The sequence below is a fragment of the Schistocerca americana genome, chromosome 1 (assembly GCF_021461395.2).
Source record: "Schistocerca americana isolate TAMUIC-IGC-003095 chromosome 1, iqSchAmer2.1, whole genome shotgun sequence".
Taxonomy (NCBI): domain Eukaryota; kingdom Metazoa; phylum Arthropoda; class Insecta; order Orthoptera; family Acrididae; genus Schistocerca; species Schistocerca americana.
Window position 1 is genome coordinate 635,800,582 of NC_060119.1, and position 22,933 is coordinate 635,823,514.

General features: G+C 42.3%; 1 protein-coding gene across 2 annotated transcripts in view; it reads left to right on the forward strand.

The window, feature by feature from the left end:
- LOC124625673 (toll-like receptor 1) overlaps positions 1-22,933 on the forward strand; it is a 134,320-nt gene that overhangs the window by 18,362 nt on the left and 93,025 nt on the right. For both annotated transcript variants that reach the window (XM_047149188.1, XM_047149189.1), the window contains exons 2-3: positions 8,467-8,627; positions 16,732-16,893. In XM_047149188.1, the coding sequence (XP_047005144.1) occupies positions 8,467-8,627; positions 16,732-16,893 (323 nt within the window). The remainder of the gene's footprint in view (positions 1-8,466; positions 8,628-16,731; positions 16,894-22,933) is intronic.

Below are 22,933 nucleotides of genomic sequence, written 5' to 3' on the forward strand. Positions count from 1 at the left end.
TTCGCCACTCTTGGGGATTTCAAGGTTTTTAAAATTTTGCATGGTTTTTTCGTCGCTCCTGTAATAACGTTCTACCTATTTTTGTGTACCGTGGGGGACGGGGCTCAGATACACTTATTATTAATTTATTTGGTATTTTGCTGTTGATACTATTTTTTTGCAGTTAAGCCGCATCTTTTCAGCACGTTTATAGTTAATTTGAAAGGAATGGAGGCTGTCTCTTAGGAAGGCGTGAAATGAACTTTTAACTGCATTTTTAAACGGATGGTGGTGGATTTGGTTGATGGGTTCGAATGATCGGAGGTATTTAGTCTCTTTACAACAACGCTGTGGTCACTAATACCTGTACCCGTCATAATGCTCCCTATGTGCAAGGGATTATTTATTGCTTGGAGTTCAAGTACGTTTTCGCAGCCATATACACTTCGAGTAGGCTCCTGAACTAACTGTTCAAAAAACTTTTCGGAGAAAGCATTTAGCAAGATTTCAGACGATTTTTTATGCCCGCCACCGATTATAAACATGCAATTTCGTCAACTATCGACGGATGATTGGAGTTATCACCAAGTAGAATTGACAGACATATTTCTTATCATCTGGAAAGTAAGTTCTTTAATGAAAACAATAGACTCAAAAGTAAAATAACATATTACTGGAGATATGTTGATGATACCTTGCTGCTATTTGATGGAACAAAAGATGAGATCGTTAAACTACTAGCAGTATTCTACATCTACATCTACGTGATTACTCTGCTATTCACAACAAAGTGCCTGGCAGAAGGTTCAATGAACCACCTTCAAGCTGTCTCTCTACCGTTTCTTTCCACAAAAACATAAAATTCACAATAGAACATGAGAAAAACAAAAGCATAAATTTCCTGGATATTAAAATCACCAACCACCAACAAAAACATAAGTTCAGCACACACAGAAAACGCACATACACAGACATAACACTGGACAACTCACCATGCCATCCCACCACACAGAAACATGCTGCATTTAGGTTCATGCTACACAGAGTACACTCTCTTGATTTAGAATAAAACACCCACAAGAATGAGATAGACACGATAAAGAGGATTGCTATAAGCAATGGCTACACAGTCAAAACAACTGACAATTTAGACAGACAAATACACAAAAGCAAGATAACGAATGGCCACACTGTGAAAGAAGAGAAAATATTCACCAATATCCCATATCTGCACCCCATATCACAAAGAAATTTCTAACATTTAAAAAAAAAAAAAAAATGCAACAGTTTCATTCTCAACTAACAATAAGTTAGGAAACTTACTCTTCCATAATATAAAATCAAATACGCAAACATACAATAACAGTGGAGTGTACACAGTATCATGGCCCAGTTGTTCTGGCTTCTATGTAGGGAAAACAGGCAGAAAATTCAAAACCCGTTTTCAAGAACACGTAAATGCTTTCAGGCTCAACCACTTCGAAAAATCAGTCATTGCACAACACAGGTTGGAAACGAAACATGTCATCAACAATCTAGAAAACAATCTGGTAGTACTACATAATGAAGCCAATGGTAAGACCTTAAATCTGTTAGAACAACTGGAGATATACCGCCACAAAATCAAAATACCAAAATATGTATTAAATGAACAAACAGATTTCGCAAGCCACAGCTATTTCAGTAATTTTAAAGACCGGTTATAAAGTTATTTCCTGCACATGTCAATTGTTTCCTGCATATATCAAGTGTTTAATAATTATATCTTAAACACTATGAGTATATTCATCTTTGATCACACATGTACAATAACATCTGTGAAGTGTTTACAAACATGGGATAAATTCTAGTCTCCGATTCCACTCGTTGGCATTGAACAATGACGTCATACCTAAGGCAAAGACGGTACGTATAGGCAATCTGTGAAAGCAACGGATCATACTCGTAAACAAAGGAATGTAGTATACGATAAAATTGCAATAACAATCACAGACTTATTTACTTAGTCTTGAATTATATCGAAACGAACTGAAGGTAACGTAAATAATTAAGAACAAGAATTAGAAACAAATTTCCATGCCTGTTAGGAAGTATTCACGTAATTTAGTGACTAAAAAAGCAGAGAACCTTTAAATTGCATTACAGTAAAGCGCATGGTGAAGTCATACCGTTATAAAATAGCATTAATTGTACATAAATTATTGAATCTAACGAGAGAAGCGCGGGAAAATGGGGGTTCTGGGCAGGAGAAACTAAAATGTATCAGAAAAATGAGAAAAATGAATGACAATAAATACGAAACAGTAGCTTAAAATGTTGAGAAACCGACACACTAAATTCTAAAAAAAGCCAGGACATGACAAACGAATATCTAAAAAAAAAAAAAGAATACTGGAATCGATAACTAGAATTAAATAATGTATGTAAATTCCATTTACAGATTCCAACCGCTCCATGATTCAGATGTAAATTATTTTTGCAGTTGTATGTACTGAAACGTAATACTATTTTTACGTTTGTAACTGCTCTCTAAAACTACTGCAGTATAAAACAAAAATTGGAATTGCTAACTGGAACTGACCTTCTATATACAATCATACTCATAAATTAAGGATAATGCTGATACATGGTGAAACAACGCTCTGGTGGGCGGCTTGCGGGCTTAAATTACCTCGGGGTATGACCATGCGGTGCATTTAACCTGCGGTCGTCGCACGGTGGCGCTGGCAGCAGTCCACATATGCAGAGGTGTGTTGGTTCATGTCAGAGTACGTTGCAGCGAGTAAGTGTGCAGATATGCTAATGGTGACTGTTTATTGAGAATGGCTCAAAGAACACATACTGATGACGTTATGATGGGTAGAATACTAGAGCGATTGGAGGCTGGTCAAAAACAGATGGTCGTAGCACCAGCCCTCCATGTGCCACAAAGTGTGATCTCAAGATTATGGCAACGATTCCAGCAGACAGGAAACGTGTCCAGGCGCTACAGTATGGGACGCCCACAGTGAACAACACCACAAGAAGACTGATATCTCACCATCAGTGCCCGCATATGGCCACGGAGTACTGCAGGTAGCCTTGCTCGGGACGTTACCGCAGCCACTGGAACAGTTGTCTCCAGACACACAGTCTACAGTTTATTCGCCCAGAGACTTGCAAGGTGTATTCCACCGACCCCTGTTCACAGGAAAGCCCGTAAAGCCTGGTTTCAAGAACACAGTACATGTCCATTGAAACCGTGGTCCCAGTTTATGTTCACGGACGAGTCCAGGTATAGTCTGAACAGTGATTCTCGACGGGTTTTCATCTGGCGTGAACCAAGAACCAGATACTAACCCCTTAATGTCCTTGAAACGGACCTGTATCGATGTCATGGTTGATGGTGTGTGGTGGGACTATGATTGGTACACGTACAACCCTGCATGTCTTTGACAGAGGAACTGTAAGAGGTCAGGTGTATCGGGACGTCATTTTGCACCAGTCCCACCTTCCTCCTGATGGATGATAACGCACGGCCCCACTGAGCTGCCATCGTGGAGGAGTACCTTGAAACAGAAGATATCACGCGAATCGAGTGGCCTGCCTGTTCTCCAGACCTAAACCCCATCGAGCACGTCTGGGATGCTCTCGGTCGACGTACCGCTGCACGTCTTCAAACCCCTGCGACACTTCAGGAGCTCCGACAGGCACTGGTGCAAGAATGGGAGGCTATACCTCAGTAGCCGCTCAACCACATGATCCAGAGTATGCCAATCCGTTGTGTGGCCTGTGCACGTGTGCATGGTGATCATATCCCATATTGATGTCGGGGTACATGTGCAGGAAACAGTGGCGTTTTGTAGCACATGTGTTTCTGGACGGTTTTCTCAACTTATCACCAATACCGTGGACTTACAGATCTGTGTCGTGTGTGTTGCTTATGTGCCTACGCTATTAGCGCCAGTTCTGTGTAGTGCCACGTTGTGTGGCACCACATTCTGCAATTATCCTTAAGGGGGGTAGGACGTCAAACGGTGCCGACTTGGAGCAGGAGAGGCAACACACGACATTTTAATTTCCACTGTCTATAATTTACAAATAAATTCATAAAACTTTGTCGACACGACCAGGAAGGATTCAGGATTCAAATTCATAGCAATGTAAGTTCAAAAGTATAACAAAATAATTTTTTTTACGTGTGAACTTTCATCATTTTTCACTTACTATTGGCTGCATTTTTTGCTGTAGGTACACTTTTCTTCGCAAGTAAGAGAGAATCTTCAATGAATTTTGCACAGCATACAAACCATACGTACAGGTGTATGAAACCCTAGAATTTATATAATTAATGAAAAAATGAGTGAGCTGTTACATTTTAAACTTCATGTTTAGAAAAAACTCAAATTTTATGGTTAATTATCTCAATTTTTAGCACAGTTTTTAATAGATTTGGAAAATCCTAGAGTTTCATACACCTGTACGTATGGTCTGTATGCTGTGCAAAATTTATCGACGAATCTCCCTTAGTTATGAAGAAAAGTGTACCTATAGCAACAAATGCAGCCAATATTAACTGAAAAAATTATGACATTTCACATGTAGAAAAAAATATTTTGTTCTATATTTGAACTTCAACTGCTATGAGCGTGAATCCTGAATCCTTCCTGGTCGTGGTGACAAAGTTTTATGAATTTATTTGTAAAAGTATAGACAGTTGAAAATAAAATGTCCTGTGGTGCCTCTCCTGCTCCAAGTCGGCCAGTTTGACGTCCTACCCCCCTTGATTTATGAGCATGAGTTACCGATTCCACTATTAGTAACTTTTTCTGTAGTTCAGAGAGCAATTAAAAATGCAAAAATCATATTAGGCTACATTTTAGCACACACGCGTGCTGAAAAAACGATCTAATTAATGAATCATCGAATGGCAGGAATCGGTAACTAGAGACATATACAGGAGGTCAATTCTAGTTACCTATTCCAGCTTTTCGATGGTTCATAATTTTGGACATTTTTGTAGTAAATTTGTGGATTATGTTTTTGTAAGATTTCCAGATTTCCTATTCTCTCAAAACTACTACTAATAAATACTGTAGGTACAGCTTCCAAATTTTTCTCTTTTTAAAGTAATGGAGAAACTAATACCATATGTAGTAATCCGTAACACTTTAGTGCACACACTTGTTGTTAAAACAATGTAAATAACGAACCGTGAAATAGTTGGAATCGGTAACTAGAAGTAACCCACGTAGGTCAGTTCCAGTTACCAGTCCAGTATTTGTTAGACACTATTTTTTGTCAATTTTCGTTACTTTTGTAATCGCCCCTTTACACTCAATAATTAGTATTAAAAGTTAACGCTGATTCAAAATATTATGACTTCACCATGCGCTATACTTTACTGGGTTTAAAGGTTCTCTGTGCTTTTGTTACTCGCATAATTACGATAATAATTTATTTCAGACATGTATACTTCTCTCTTTCTGTTCTTATTTATTTTCGTTACCTTTTATTCTTGTCGGTATAATTTGTGGCCAAATAATTAATCACGTCAACTGTGTTTGAAATTTGATTGTATGCTACATTCGTTTGTTTACGATTGTGATCAGTTGCTTCCAAAGATTGCCTCTATGTAGCATCAGTGCCTTAGGTATGACGTCATTGCTCAAAGCCGACGAGTGGAATCGGACACTAGAATTGATAACATGTGTATGCGAATGTGCCTCTTGAATGAAGTGATATGTGCGAAAACGATGGAGAAAAGAATGTATGCTGGTGCTACAACGTTAAAATCGCTTTTCTTGGATTTTTGGGGGTTCATCCTTCCCACTATTTCGCACATATTTTCCGCGTTTGACTTACGAAATTCATAACCTAAAATCAAACCTTTTCGTGGCTGGAATATGTATTTCATCTCATTCAAGAGAAAAAATAAAACTTGTATTAAAACAAATTATACGTGATAATGGACCCACAGGATCCGAGATGCATCGTGTACTTAAAACACGAAAAGTTGTGGCTGAAGGCGTTTTTTAATTCATACCTCCAGTGTAATGAATACAGTACGTTTGAAGCTGCGACATATGAATAAAATGAAAGTAGAATTTTAGTGGGGTACCTGTTTCGAATGAGACTCAAGTCTTCTTTGAACTGTTCAGTAACTGTATCATCTAAGCCGAGAGGTCGGTGAAAGAGGCCAATTATTAATTTGTTACGATTCTCAAGTATAATCTCTATCCGTATTACCAAGAAGTATCTACTTCAATTTCGTTACAGGGTAGACTACTTCTAACAGCAACAATCATGTCACGATCAACTGTGTTTAATCTATCTTTTCTGAAAACTATTAAGTCCATTGTACAAATGTTTCGCCTGAACTTACCTCCGATTTTAACAAGCTTTCAGTACCTACAATAATCTGTGCTGAAGTGCTTTCCATTCGCTCCTGGAGTTTGGTTCTGTCCCAGCACAGCTGCAACAGTTTGCTGCCATGATACCAAAGGTTCCTAAGTCATCCCTTGTCTTGTTTTTGACTTTCACCCTTTGAGACTGAAACTCCCTTTGCTCTTTCCTGAGACCCTTCAACCTAAAAAAACCGCTCACTCTATTCCACACAGCACCCGCTACCCATGTAGACGCTTCCTGTGTGTGGTGGACTCTTGATGTACTAAACGAGACCCGGTACCCCTAACCCCCCCCCCCCCCCCCCCCCCACACTGCCCTATGGCTCGAGGAATGTGCAGCATATGAGGTCGAAGAAGCTTCCGGGCCTCTGATTCAAAGTTTCCACGCAGCTCTGTACCTTATGACCGTAATCGGTCTTGTCGACGATGCTACAGATGGTGAACACTTATTCTCAGAAGCACGACTGGCAGTCTTTACTAGTTACATCAAGTTCTTCAAATACTGGATTGTGGTAAGCACCTGTGTTATTAGTGAAGCCTGAAATAAATTTGGAGTGCAACGATGGACTGTCTCATGAGTGCTGTAGATGTAGGGATCCGATAATGTACTTGTTGTGTGGGTTACTTTCCTCGCTCGGGACATTAGGGTCAGGTGTACGTGCATGGAGCTGTTTAAATCGCAGTTGCCGAAGGTAGTCAGTTCTGCTTTCCATGATGGGTATAAAGCAACACATACGTTTTCCGTCTCACACATAAATCGCTTCCACCCCAGTTCAACTCTATTCCATTAAAATAGCAAACTCACTTCTGTATTGTTTAGATCGAGGGGTGGAATTAAATATGAAAATTTTTTCGTGAGCATGTTAAATTGTGAAAACTATTTTCTATTTAACAGAGTATTTTATTAATTATATTGTATTGCTTTGTCCGCAGCTCGTGGTCGTGCGGTAGCGTTCTCGCTTCCCACGCCCGGGTTCCCGGGTTCGATTCCCGGCGGGGTCAGGGATTTTCTCTGCCTCGTGATGACTGGGTGTTGTGTGATGTCCTTAGGTTAGTTAGGTTTAAGTCGTCCTAAGTTCTAGGGGACTGATGACCATAGATGTTAAGTCCCATAGTGCTCAGAGCCATTTGAACTTTTTGTATTGCTTTGCGGTATACTTGTTCATTAAAGGGAATGGAGTCGACTGGATGGTAACACTCTGTCGGAATTCATTACAAATTTTTGAAGTAGGAGAGAAAGGGGACCCATTCGTTCACCGTTCAACATGAAGATGCTAAGCTTCTGCTTCTGTTGCTTCGTTGTCTGTGGCATTACATCGTATTTCGGCTCCTGAAACGATGGTGTTGTACAGAAGAGAAAACTCAAATATAACCGCGGACTCACATGTGCGGTCTTTGCTCCAGGTGCAGGAATTAACATGTTTTAAGATGCAAAGTAGACCTAAACGACATGTGTCAATCCCATATTGCTGTTGACCCTGTCGGCAATAGATGCTCACATCACGAGCTACAAAGAGTATACTTACTGCAGCATTTCATGGTACGTTGAGCCTGGTGGATTTGGCATTCTTGCCTGACTGGAATAAAACGCGCTATCTTTTTTTTTTATCTCTCGTCTTATACACGTTGTATTCTCGACACATGAGACATATAGCCCAAAACCATTTTCCAGGTTTAATTAATAGACTCCGTCAGGTAAGTGGAGCGCTACAACTGCAAACCGGCAGTGATGTTTGTGAGAGACAATGAAAGGTATGTATAACTGCGTAGTCTTCCTACGCCAGATTCAATTGACATAAAAGTTTTCTGAGTACTTTTAGACTTTTATGTCAAATAAAACGTGCAGTTGCTAGCTCCAGTGATGTTACAAATGAAGTTGTCGTAGCTGTGAAGTGGCTCAGCTTTCCATGTAATTATGTAACAGGAAGGGTCGGCGAACACCCGGACGAGCGAAGGTGCTAAACGATTTCTCTTTGACTGTGGTTGCGTTTTAATGTAGCATCAAAATACAAGGATTTCGAAGACTCTCACGGAAAATACTGTGTGCACAATCAAAAATATCCAGCTTTTATACTGAACTACACTTCTTGTATTTTTCCAGGTCAGCTGTAAATTGGTTGTCAAACAGAAACAGGACAACGACAATGCTTTGTCCTTCCGGAAGATTATGCTCAATACGATGAATTTCCGCATTCTTGGTGCGTTATCAAGTGACCAGCATGCCTACTGTGCTTCAATTGCATCTATTCACTTACAAATAAGGTAACGACAACAAATATTTATGGGCTGTAAGATAACATGTATGTGTGTTAATACTGGCGCACTCACGAGCAATTAAACTAAATATAGTTACTGCGTTCGAGGGACAGCGCCTTGGTTGCCACAGCAAAAGAAAAGATTCGCCAGTGACAAAAGGCTTCTCATTATTACCTGATTTTGACTAATCATGGCTGCTACTGGATTAGTTAAGCTTGTTACATAAGTTTCAATCAAGTTCAACGTTCTGCTGTAACTAATTAGAATACCCCAATTCCGTTGCCTCCCACACTGTTTACAACGGACAGTCAGTAAATGACAGCTATACCATCACCATTAATTAGCAGTTTAATGCACAACGTATCCACAGCAAGACTTTCTTATCACAGTTAATCCAAGGTACCATGCTCATTTTTGACCGTTTCAGCTCAACACAGCACATTTCAAACATATGTAAGATATTTTTTGTTGGGGCCCGCAGTGCACAATATGTCTTTTAATAAAATGGTTATTATGAATATCAGCCAGCTACACTGCTCTTTAAATGATTTTTATTTCATAAATTATTCACGATGAGCCCATTTCGGCAAGTTGCCACCATCAGGTGGTCTGTAAATAGATAAGCAAGCGATGGTCTTCATATGATGGTCTGTAACTATGATCTTAAAAGTTATCTTTATGTGTTTTTACCTTGCATGCAATATCGTTGCTGCCATGTTCTATCGTTTTTAGAATTATTCTCCTCAGATGTACACTGGACACGCGTATGAGATTTTAGTTGGTTTTTATGTATGCTATTTATCTTGACAGCTTGGATGACAGTGGATCAACGATGTTGCATGTTTACACAGTTACCATTATTTATAAGTGGTGGAGGGAAAATTCGGTTGTCTCTTATTATTTTTATAGGTTTGGTTCTAGTCATGTTTTTGTCTGGAATTTGTTTTGGCTTTATTTGAGATTTTTATTTTATACTTTTATTTTTTTCGTCATAATTTTGTTATTGTCTTTGAATTATGCTGCTGTTATGTCTTTGTTTTATTCTCTTTATGTTGTTATTGCTGTTACTATGGATATGTGTTACTTAGCATCTCTGATTCATTGCTTTACACGTTTTCGTGATGTGTAATGTGAATAAAGTTTTCTATGCACTTTTTGTGCTTTAGTTCGGTTTGTTCGTTCAGAAAATTAGTAGGGTTGCTGTATACATGTGATTATATCTCCATTTCCTCAAGGACGTTCACGAATGCTCCCTTCTGCGTAATGTGGAGTAACTCTAGTGCTTCTTTTATAGGTTTTACGTCGTGTTTTTCTGTTTGTAGATGCTGAAAAAATGTGGATGGACTATTTCCCTTTCTTTGCTGTGCTCTTTGTATCTAATTCTGAAGTTCCTACCGGTTTGTCCCTATACAAATATTGCTACCAAATTTACAGAAAGCCTATCGCTACAGACTATATTATCAATGCCCACTCAATCATCCAGAAGCTCACAAGCTCGCATTCTTCCACACAATGCTTAACATATTAATAAATTTGCCACTAGAAGATGACGCAGTTCAGAAGGAAATAAAAACCTTAGAATACATAGCCCAGGAAAACGATTATGACCCCAAAATTATACTACAATAAGATACAATCAGAAAGGCAGAATATACATAAAGAAATAGCACTAAGCATATAGAAAACGAAAAAGAAGAACACATACCCTACTTCATCACAGAGTTGACCTTACACCCAAAAATCTTCGATTATCTATTGAAAACTTTTCACTCTTCCCCTACAGTTCCTCTCCTTTACGAGCCCCTCTAGTACCATGAAACTTACTGCCTGAAGTGTTTACACATATTCTCGCTTCAACTTAGTTTTCCATGTATTCCTTTCCGACGATTCTCTGTTAAGACCTTCTCTTTCCTTGGCTTACCAGCCCACTTAATTTGCAGCGTTCTTCTCTTATTTTATTTCGGTTGGCCTCGGTCGCCTTTCTTAAAATATTGCCATAACCGCTGGCGCGAAACGGGTGTTGTATGTCCCTCCATTCTTCTTTGATGTTGTTTGAGTCACTTATCTGGAAGACACGGGCAGTCAGCGTGTGTAGCCCTGAATACTTCTGAAGTCTCCTCGTGCAGGTCCCGATTTGTGTGGGTTATCTTCCGGTACACTTTGTGACCCACTGTACCATTCGCAGTACTATATACCTCCACGTCCAAAAATGGTAATACACCGTTGGTTTAGGTTCCGTGGGTGAACTGTATATTCTTATGCAGGCTGTTTAAATGTTGAAGGAAGCTTTCCAATTCCACCTTTCCTTGTGGCCAGATAACGATAAATACCGTACCAGCAACAGAGGCGTAACATTCAGGAGCTAGGATCGTTTGCACAAAAGCGTCCATTAAGATGTCCCAGTGACATAGAACTACCTTTTCTCCACCAAATCCAGTCTTTCCCTGAAGAAGGCTGTTGCAGTACTGTCGAATCTTTGGTTTTAAGTTTATCATCAAAGTATTTTATACTATGACGCTCTACAACACCCAGAAAAATTTTAATCATCATGACATCGCCCGCGGCAGCCTACTTTGTTATGTAAGTAAATTAACCATTACCAAATTTGTTCGGCACACACTGAACTACTACGGAATACGCTGGCGATTTTGTACTAAAGAGGCCTTAGAAATATTTCATTATTCAAGACCTATTTATTGAGTTTTTTGATAAATGCATCGTATTGCATTAGGAAATCGATGAATTCAAATCCTGCAAATATGCAGGAAACCGAAGAGAGCAGAGCTGTAGCAGGCTGAGGTGGCCGAGCGGTTCTAGGCACTACAGTCTGGAATCGCGCGACCGTTACGGTCGCAGGTTCGAATGCTGCCTCTGGCATGGATTTGTGTGATGTCCTAAGGTTAGTTAGGTTTAAGTAGATCTACGTTCTAGGGGACTGATGGCCTCAGAAGTTAAGTCCCATTGTGCTCAGAGTCATTTAGATAAATACCATAAATACCAAATAAACGTCACACTCAACTTTTCGCAATTCGTTTAAGGAAATCGGTGTCTTCAGCGGATGACACAAGATAGAATCGATTCCATGTTGTCCGACTACGCCTTGATCCCTTCTGAATGTTACAAGCCGTGCATCAGAAGCTGAAAAGTGTAAATGGTACAGGGAATTGTTACGAAAAATTCATGTCATTTCATTTTAAAAGTATGTTTTCGAAAAAAAAAAAAAATATTATGCGTAAGTTCTAAAATAGAAGTGTGGGCACTTTGTTTTCAGAAACACGCACTAACATATCCGAAAACTATTTCTAGAGAATCAGGACTTCTTATGTTAATTTGGTTTCACAATTATATTTCAATTGTAGATTATCGGTCGTAGACGCTGAGCAGGGTACGCAAAGAAATAGAAGTCGATATTTCGAGAACGGTTTGAGCGTGTACAAGAATGGGCAAACGCAATCAAGAAATGGAACTACAGCTGAACAAAGAACGCTGGGTCTGGAACGAACAACAAGTGACCCTCCGAAAAAAGAACGAAACTGACCGAACGAAACCGCATAAGGAACGAAGAACGGTCGAAATGGAACGAGGAACGAGACGGTAGCGGCAATGAGGCCGTCCTGGAGGAACCGTCCTTTAGAAGTCGTTGACCTGTCCCACAGGTGGTATGGTGAACCGTTCCCATAGACAATGTGCCGCCGGAAAAACCTGGGACAAACAAGCAGCCAGGTGCTGCTTGCTATTTCTGATTCAGCTAGAACTTTGATTCCATTGATTTGGTTTGGTTTGATTCCATTTTTTTTTTAAAAAAAAAGAAAAAGTCCAGTCGATGCGAAATGGAAACACAGAGAAAATCAAAAATGGTTTATTTGCAGCATTTGGCAAAACCCAGGTACTTCTCTACACAAATGTCGAGGAGGCAGCCACCTGTGCTTCTCTTCGCAGGTCTACAGCTCGTTGTTTGTGCCAAAATGCTGTCCTCATATCCAGCAGTTCATGTGAGTGAAGAGATGAAAACCCAAGAGGGCCAAGGTCGGGCTGTATGGGGGGTGATCCAACACTTTTCATCGAGTACGATGCAGCAATGTGTTTGCTGCAGCTGCGCGTGAAGAAGAAGAAGAAGAAGAAGAAAGGTTAGGCATTAAGGTTCCATTGAAACCTACTGCAGTGTGCGGCTAAGCATTGTCGTGTAGCAGGGCAATACGTAAGACGACATTCCTCTTCGCTTCTTCCGAATTTTCCTTCGTAAACGATTTCTATCGAATAGGCTGATCAAATCACCGCCTGCACCATGAACGACTTTACTTAATACAAAGTTTCTGCACCACTGCCGCAATTCGCTGTCATGCATGACAGTTACACTACTGGCCATTAAAACTGCTACACCAAGAAGAAATGCAGATGATAAACGGGTATTCATTGGACAAATATATTACACTAAAACTGACATGTAATTACATTTTCACGCAATTTGGGTGGATAGATCCTAAGAAATAAGTCTCCAGAACAACCACCTCTGGCCGTAATAACGGCCTTGATACGCCTGGGCATTGAGTCAAACGGAGCGTGGATGGCGTGTACAGGTACAGCTGTCCATGCAGCTTCAACACGATACCATAGTTCATCAAAAGTAGTTACTGGCGTACTATGATGAGGCAGTTGCTCGGCCACCATTGACCAGACATTTTCAATTGGTGAGAGATCTGGAGAATGTACTGGCCAGGGCAGCAGTTGAACATTTCCTGTATCCAGAAAGGCCCCTACAGGACCTGCAACATGCTGTCGTGCATTATCCTGCTGAAATGTAGGGTTTCGCAGGGATCGAATGAATGGTAGAGCCACAGGTCTTAACACATCTGAAATGTAACGTCCACTGTTCAAAGTGCCGTCAGTGCGAACAAGAGGTGACCGAGACGTGTAACCAATGGCACCCCATACCATCACGCTTGGCGATACGCCAGTATGGCGATGACGAATACAAGCTTCCAATGTGCGTTCACCGCGATGTCGTCAGACACAGATGCGACCATCATGATGCTGTAAACAGAACCTGGATTCATCCGAAAAAATGAAGTTTTGCCATTCGTGTACCCAGGTTGGTCTTGAGTACACCATCGCAGGCGCTCCTGTCTGTGATGCAGCATCAAAGGTAACCGCAGCCATGGTCTCCGAGCTGATAGTCCATGCTGCTGCAAACGTCGTTGAACTGTCCGTGCAGATGGTTGTTGTCTTGCAAACGTCCCCATCTGTTGACTCAGGGATCGAGCCGTGGCTGCACGATCCGTTACAGCCATGTGGATAAGATGCCTGTCATCTCGACTGCCAGTGATACGAGGCCGTTGGGATCCAGCACAGCGTTCCACATTACCCTCCTGAGCCCCCCAATTCCATATTCTGCTAACAGTCATTGGATCTCGACCAACGCGAGCAGCAATGTTGCCATACGATAAACCGCAATCTTGATAGACTACAATCCGACCTTTATCAAAGTCGGAAACGTGATGGTACGCATTTCTTCTCCTTACACGAGGCATCACAACAACGTTTCACCAGGAAACGCCGGTCAACTGCTATTTGTGTATGAGAAATCGGTTGGAAACGTTCGCCGTGTCAGCACGTTGTAGGTGTCGCCACCGGCGCCAACCTTGTGTGAATGCTCTGAAAAACTAATCATTTGCATATCACCGCATCTTCTTCTTGTCGGTTAAATTTCACATCTGTAGCACGTCATCTTCGTGGTGTAGCAATTTTAATGGCCAGTAGTGTACATTACATGCCAGAGACCCCGGCGGCGCTGCAAGTAGTCGGTGAGCAGGAGCACGGAGCACTGAGCCCCTTCGGGATGGATACTGGAGAGCCCTCATTCCCACTCAGAATTCTAGTATAATTCTTGACGGCCCATCCGCGACATACCTGGTGCCGGGAGCCGTGTGGTCGGTTGATCTCCCTACCCCCTGGTAGGTTTCACCACCTAGAAGCGCCTGGGGTTGAACAGGAACGTGCACCCGGGAGGCCCTGTTGCTGGCTTCCTCGTTGAATTTCTGTGCTCGCAGCCCAATGCGATGTTGTGTTGTCGGAAGACACCACTTCCTCCATCAGTAGATGGAAGGCACCGAGCTGCATTAAGTTCATCTGGTAAAGGGCATCACGCTGAATACATCTTTAGCGAGTTCATATTCTGTGCTGGAGTATGTAGGAGATAGATTCACTGCAATATCTTAACAATGGGATTGAGTGTTATTCCAATGATTAACTCGTGACGACAGCTGGAGAGCTGAAGTATTTAAAGGGAATTGGAGTGAGGCTGTGACGCGAGGCTCTTTTCGTAATGACTGCATGCTGTTAACTGTTGTATCAGTTCCTCGCTGTGTGCCATTGTGAAACAGACAATTTCTTGCAACGTATCGTACAAGCTAACGAATATCCTTGTATTGTTTTCTTTGGTTTTCTGCTGAATGTGTATCCTCCATCGGCAGATAGTATCGTAACGTGTCAGTGCCCTGAACCACTTACGACACACTACATCTACATCTACATCCATACTCCGCAAGCCACCTGACGGTGTGTAGCGGAGGGTACCTTGAGTACCTCTATCAGTTCTTCCTTCTATTCCAGTCTCGTATTGTTCGTGGAAAGAAGGATAGTCGGTATGCCTCTGTGTGGGCTCTAATCTCTCTGATTTTATCCTCATGGTCTCTTAGCGAGATATACATAGGAGGGAACAATATACTGCTTGACTTCTCGGTGAAGGTATGTTCTCGAAATTTCAACAGAAGCCCGTAGCGAGCTACTGAGCGTCTCTCCTGCAGAGTCTTCCACTGGAGTTTATCTATCATCTCCGTAACGCTTTCGCGATTACTAAATGATCCTGTAACGAAGCGCGCTGCTCTCCGTTGGATGTTCTCTATCTCTTCTATCAACCCTATCTGGTACGTATCCCACACTGCTGAGCAGTATTCAAGCAGTGGGCGAACAAGCGTACTGTAACCTACTTCCTTTGTTTTCGGATTGTATTTCCTTAGGATTCTTCCAATGAATCTCAGTCTGGCATCTGCTTTACCGACGATCAACTTTATAAGATCATTCCATTTTAAATTACTCCTAATGCGTACTCCCAGATAATTTATGGAATTACCTGCTTCCAGTTGCTGACCTGCTATATTGTATCTAAATGATAAGGGATCTTTCTTTCTATGTATCCGCAGCACATTACACTTGTCTACATTGAGATTCAATTGCCATTACCTACACCATGCGTCAATTCGCTGCAGATCCTCCTGCATTTCAGTACAATTTTCCATTGTTACAACCAACGATATGTCACAGCATCATTTGCAAAAAGCCTCAGTGAACTTCCGATGTCATCCACAAGGTCATTTATGTATTTTGTGAATAGCAACGGTCCTACGACACTCCCCTGCGGCACACCTGAAATCACTCTTACTTCGGAAGACTTCTCTCCATTGGGAATGACATGCTGCGTTCTGTTATCTATGAACTCTTCAATCCAATCACACAATTGGTCTGATAATCCATATGCTAGCTCGCTTCCTGCTTATGCCTTTGTCTCTGGCGTGACTTGAGTTTGCCTCTGCCAACGTGAATGGGTTTTAATAACATTTTCTAATTTATACCCATTACTATTCCGTGCCGTTACAGAATGACAGTACGCACTTCACACCTGGCGGGCGATTCAGTTGTCTAGGCATCTTCACGTGCTTACATTGCGCTCAGAACTGAAAAGAGCGATATGACACCATAGACTGGTATACTAGAGACAATATGCGAAAATCTGCTTGGAGTTTCATCGGATTTCACTGTGGTTTTAAGTTCGCAACCGATCGCGCTTTGTAAAAAAAATTGCCTCATTATCACGATTCGCGTATTTATCACGTTTATCGCAAATAAATTACATGTATTTACCTGTTGGTACGGCTTTTGATTTTATCGTGTGTGAGGGCACGTGTGTGTGTGTGTGTGTGTGTGTGTGTGTGTGTGTGTGTGTGTGTGTGTGTGTCAGAGAGAGAGAGAGAGAGAGAGAGAGAGAGAGCGTGTGGAAGAAAGAGAGAGAGAGAGAGAGCTGCTCTATCTCAGAGATCTCTTAACTTACCTGCAGGGACAACGACATAACAGAGAGCCATACCGAAGCTGATCTGCCTCCTGGCTTCATCACCTTCCTAAATTTCTTCACAAACGACAGCTTTGCTCACATCGACTTCACCAAGGATGTTCCTGTAGCTACTGTCAGCCTCTCCCCGGAGTGTCAAGGTTTGCCAAGGTAAGTTATCGCTGTCACTGTGTATCTGCTGTCCACAAAAGCAATGATTTTGCCCGTGAGCCTGTAAGACATGTGTTTATGTCTCAGCCGTGGGTTTTTAAGCAGTATACCGTAAATTGTTTTGAATATCCATTTATACTTTTTTGTCTGCCTGGAGTGGCAAACATAAGTTGGAATTGGCAGCAGGACGTGACCGGGGTGTGACGCAAGATCTGATGGCCGAGAAAAGATTAGTCTCAAAGTAAGGCGCCAGCGATCAGGAAGATTACTTACCTTTATTCTCCATACTGAAGCAGGCACCATCTATTGCTCTCATAGCAAGTGGCTACGTAATTAAGTTCACAATACAATTCACAAATCCACAGTGCAATCCAAATTGTAATTAAGTTCTAAGCCCAAAGTTGTCATATAAGATCTACACAATAACACTTCGATATTAACACAGATAGCGAGTAAGAGCGAGGGCCGTGGCGTCAGGTCTGTGCTGCCGTTATATCTTGTGGCCATAGAGGGAGCTGCAGGCAAGCCGGAGATAGCGCCATGAACCTCCGGCGGCCGCGACGTGAAGCTAATAAGGCCGACCACCGCGCATGTGCGGCCGGGCTGAGTGACGGAAGGGCGGGTGTGATTCGGTTAGGTCCGCGGCCATAGCATATACAGGAACGGACACCGACACACAATAACGGCAAATCTGGAAGTCACGCCTATGCTGATGGAAACATTTTCGTGTTGTGATCATGAACTTTTAGATGCATAGATAAAACTTACACTCTAAATGTACAATTCACGATGATGGTAGCATTTCTGCACTCAGGCTTTGATATTTATTGAGACCTCCTAATAAACACACCACAACATTCGTCTTATGCATCCTTTTCCAACAGCAATAAACACATCGATTGTAAGAAGTTGAAATTCAATTTTGGTTGTGAGAGCGGGAGTCCAGAAGTGTAAGTAAGGGGCTGCATTTAGAACTTTACTTACTTATTCTGAGGATATAAGCTGAGTGCCGGCGTGCAGATACCGTATCCTGCGGAATCGAGCCGACCTAAATCTGCTTTGTAATGCAAAGCACAACTGAGACCAACCTAGACTTTCAGAGCTGTGCCCTGTCGCGCAACTGATAGCCCCAACACTCTGCAACAGCATGAGCGACAACAGCAGCTGGAATTAATAAAAGGCATAGGCCTCCAGTGGTTCCAAACTCGGGATAATGACAGCTAAGGCAGAATGACGTTGCATTTTATTACAATAATCACGCCTCATTTACATCACATGCTTGAGCTTTCCTTTTAGGAAGCACCCATACAATCGAAGAACGTCATGATTACCGACAAGCGCTAATGATAAACTTTCTTTACTTAACAACCAATTTGAGTCCCCAGGTGTCATCACGTTCCTTTGTACCAACTGAAAGAACATATAGAATTACAAGATTAAACTGTCACAACCCTGTTAACTGATACACATGTTAAAGGAAGCTCACACGTAAAAAACAGCATTTACAAAACCATGTTAACATTCATAAAACCATTGGCGTCAGATAATAAAACCATGAATCTCTCACTGGAAATAAGAGTAAGACACTCAATCACTTAGAATAACGTAACTAACAAGGAACAAAGTATCTCATAAAAACTTAGAAAAACCGCATTCCTGCAGAGTTTACTACTGTCACATTGTAACATAAATTACGCTATCATAAACTGTGCCAGACTGTGCACTTGTTCGCGTTACATCAACACTCAGCCTTAGTGCTAGGAACGAAGGCATTCTGCACACTTACAACTGCACACCTGATCACTGTTAAACAGTTGAACCAGAACTGATCTAGAAATTGTCACAGATCTATGGTTCCGGTAAGATTACAGTGACTAGTACTTCACGACATTAGGGGGGGGGGGGCGGGGTCCCAGGAGGAACGGTCAGTATTTAGGGATGTGACAATAAACATCATTCGAAGCAAAAAAAGTTTCGCTGCCATACGATAATCACAGCACACACTGGGACCTAAAATGTATAAGGTCTATCTTAAGAGCTATGATTACTTCAGTGAAGTGAAATGGAAAGAAGACAAGTATTTCTGGTCAGATGAGTATAGGGTAATATCAACAGCAGCAGAAAATAGTATAACGGGAGTTGCTGTTCATTTGTGGAACACAACCTGCGACCAGCTTACAGACAGAAGCGATGACACTTTCTGCAGGACCTGACCATCATTTCACAGGACAATGCTCAAGCACGTTCAGTGCAAGCTGTTACTGATCTGTTTGGCTGAGGGGGCTGCTAAATGCTATACCACCTACTGCACTCCTCTTACTTAAGCCCTCGTGAATGTAACTCGATTTATAAACTGAAGGAAACACTTCACGGCATTCGCTTCAGAACAGCTACAAATTCGTCGGGCAATAGACCGCACCGCTCGAACTGTCAACACAACTGGCACTGCTAAGAGTATCCTACGACTTCCACATCGCTGGCGACGGGTTATACACAATGCTGATGACTACTCTGAAGGTCAGTAAAACTTTGAAACCCGCATTTATTTTGTACGAGCTGTAAATAAATAGTTGCCACTATTAACGTTCCAACTCTCGTACATCATTGTACAACAAATAGTCCCGGAGACATGTCCTCATAAACACTGAGATGCCTGAGAAACTATCGCACCATGATTGGCGTTCAAATTTATTACTGTTTGCTACTAATTGTATTCGCAACACGCCTTGCAGCCAGTATCCACATAAATCCTAGAACGTACGTACAAAATTATATCAGTGTACAACACATAGTTCAGGAGATACGACGTCATAAGCACTGAGATGAGCGAGGGAGTGCCGCATCGTGCATTATGGTGAAATTTATTATTTGTTAATTACTCACTGTTATTCGCAAATCGTTTCACAGACAGTATCCACATATGCCACTGAATATATGTACCAAACTATATCGCTGTACGAATCGTAGTTCAGGAAATATGACGTCATAAACTTTGAGCTGCTTGAAAACGAAACTGCAGGGCGAAATTAGCTGGAGATACAGGTGAAATACGTGTTTGGGTATGATAAATACATTATATTTGCTATGTTAAATACATTATATGTGACATGTGCGTACACGGGAATAGCCATGGGCAAAAGCTCCTCAAACCCGGCATCGATTTCAGCCAAACACACATATTGCTAACCGTCTGGGAAAAAATACTGTAGGACTAAAAGCCAGCGACATGCTATTACGATGGGAGTGATGATGTGGACTGAGAAAGGGATGGAGGAGATGGACAGAGAAACAAATGAGGTGGAGACGGAGAGAGTGGAACCGATAGACAGTGAGAGGGGAGTGGGAGATTACAGGAAGCAGACGAGATAGAGAAAGAGAGGGGGTGGGGAAGAAGAGAGAGGCAGAGAAAGGAAAGAGGAGGAGATGGACTGAGAGAGGAGTTACTGGAGATAGACAGAGAATGGAGATGGAGGAGCCGGACAGAGGGAATGGGGAGAAGGTGACGAACAGAGGCAGGGACAGAGGAGACTGACAGAGAGAGAGGATGGAGGAGATGACTAATACAAGTGAAATAAGCACGTCGCGGAGTTCGAATGGCTCTGAGCACTATGGGACTTAACTTCTGAGGTCATCAGTCCACTAGAACTTAGAACTACTTAAACCTAACTAACCTAAAGACATCACACACATCCATGCCCAAGGCAGGATTCGAACCTGCGACCGTAGCGCGTAGCGGAGCACTCAGTCTCTTGTGAAATAAGAGTCGGTCGGTATAGAGTGGGCCTCAGAGCCTGACAGAGAAGTTCGGTTAAAAAGGAACGAAATATTCTGTTTAAGCAGCCAGCTGACGAAGAGGTTACTAGCGACGGAACAGACACTTATCCACTGAGGTGGCTCAAGTCATGGGACACCTCTCAATAACGTGTCGGACAAGCGTTTTCCCGGTATAGTGCCATGGATTCCACAAGTCGTTGGAAGTCCTCTGCATATACACTGAGCCATGCTACGTGTGCAGCCGTGCTAATTGCGGAAGTGTTTACGGTGCAGGATTTTGTGCAAGAACTAACCTCTCGATTATGTCCCTTAATTTCGATGGGATTCATGTTGGACGATCTGAGCTGCCAAACCATTCACCTGAACTGTCCCGAATGTTCTTCAAATCAACAACGAACAACTATGGCCCAGTGACATGGAGCATCGGTTTCTGGCAAGATGACGTTCATGGATGGCTGCAAATGGTCTCCAAGTAGCCGAACATTCAGAGGACTCAGTCTGTTCCATATAAACACAGCCCTCACACACCATTATGGAGCCACCAGCGGTGTCCACAGTGCCTTGTTGACAACTGGGATCCACGGCCGCGTCAGATCTGCGCCACACTTGAACGCTGCTACCAGCTCTTATCAACTGAAATCGGAACTTATCTGACCTGGCGACGCTTTTACAGTCGTCTAGGTTCCAACCGATATTGCCGCGAGCCTAGGAGAGGCGCACCAGGCGATGTTGTGCTGTTAGAAACGGCAATCGCGTCTGTCGCCTGCTGCCCTATCCTATTAAACGAGATTTGCGCCCCCTGTCCTAACGGATATGTTCGTCGTACGTCAAACAGTGACATCTGCGATTATTTCACGCAGGGTTCTGTGTCTGTTTGCACTGACAACTCAGCGCAAACGCCGCTGCTCTCGGTCGTTAAGTGAAGGCCGTCGTCCACTGCATTGTCCGTGTTGAGAGGTAATGGCTGGAAGTTGGTATTCTCAGCACACTCTTCACACTATGAATCACGGAATATTGAATTCTCGGACGATATCTGAAATGAAATGTTTCATGCCCCTAATTCGAAGTATCACTCCATGTTTAAAGTCTGTTAATTCCCGTCGTGCGGCTATATCAAGTCGGAAACATTATCGCATGAAAACATGAAGTACAAATGACAGCTCCCGCCATTTATATATGTGCATATGGCTGTCTCATGACTTTTATCATCTTAGTTTATACCTTCTTGATCTCATCACATGCTCCAGAGTGCTACTACGTATATGCGCTTACGATCCATAACGTTTTTACTATGCCCGGTTGTACCACCGCGGGCAGATGATGCGGTAAGAAAAATATATAAGCGGTTCATATACGAATGAAGAATGATCACAATGACGAAACGCGCCGTGTATGGGGAAATTCACTGATATAAACGATTCTGATAATGGGCAGATTCTTATGGCCCGGCGCCCGGGGTGAACATATCAGAAACGGCGAAGTTTCGAGAGCACCTGTTGGAAAGTGGTTGAAATCGCTTCATCATAGAACATACAATAGAATGCGATGCAGGACATTCACCCAGGTTCCAATGGGACCTGTGGTAGTACCTAAAGTTACTGTGACGGCTGTGGATTTCATCAGCATTATTGCAGACCAGCCGCATTCCTCGATGCTTGATGTCTTCACCGATGGCAGTAGTACCTTATAGCAGCGTAGCTATTCTTGTCACAGCTCCAGAATCCTGCTACAATAATTTCAGGAACATGATACTGAAGACACGCTGATATCTTGGTCTCCAGTCGCCCGATATGAAATGCGACACATCTAGTACTCTCACAGGGCCGTAAGTTACGGGACTTGCGTGACGTGCGTGATGATTCCACATACCTCCGGAAATCTTCCAAGGACTTATCGTATGCATAATGAAGGGCAATTCCTTGGCAACATAGTGGACGCCCTACATATCATCTTGACTAGTGATACAAATTTATTGAAATTTGTCGTGGGTGTTGAATCACTCAAGGCGGTTTGTTGTACAGCAAGTGCGTTAACAGTTGATCTTCTTCTATCAGATTATTGTTTGTTGGTATGTTTAACGAACGTACTCTACAGAAGGAAGGCATAGGCTACGAGGAAATTGGTTGCTGACGTTTTGAGTGCTAATTTGATCGATTAGGAAGGGAGCATTCACCAATACTAGCTGCAAAATACGCTGGCTTTGACGGCAATATTTCTGAACATGTTTCGTGAAGGGAAGCTGACATTAAAACGCAACAAGTAATGG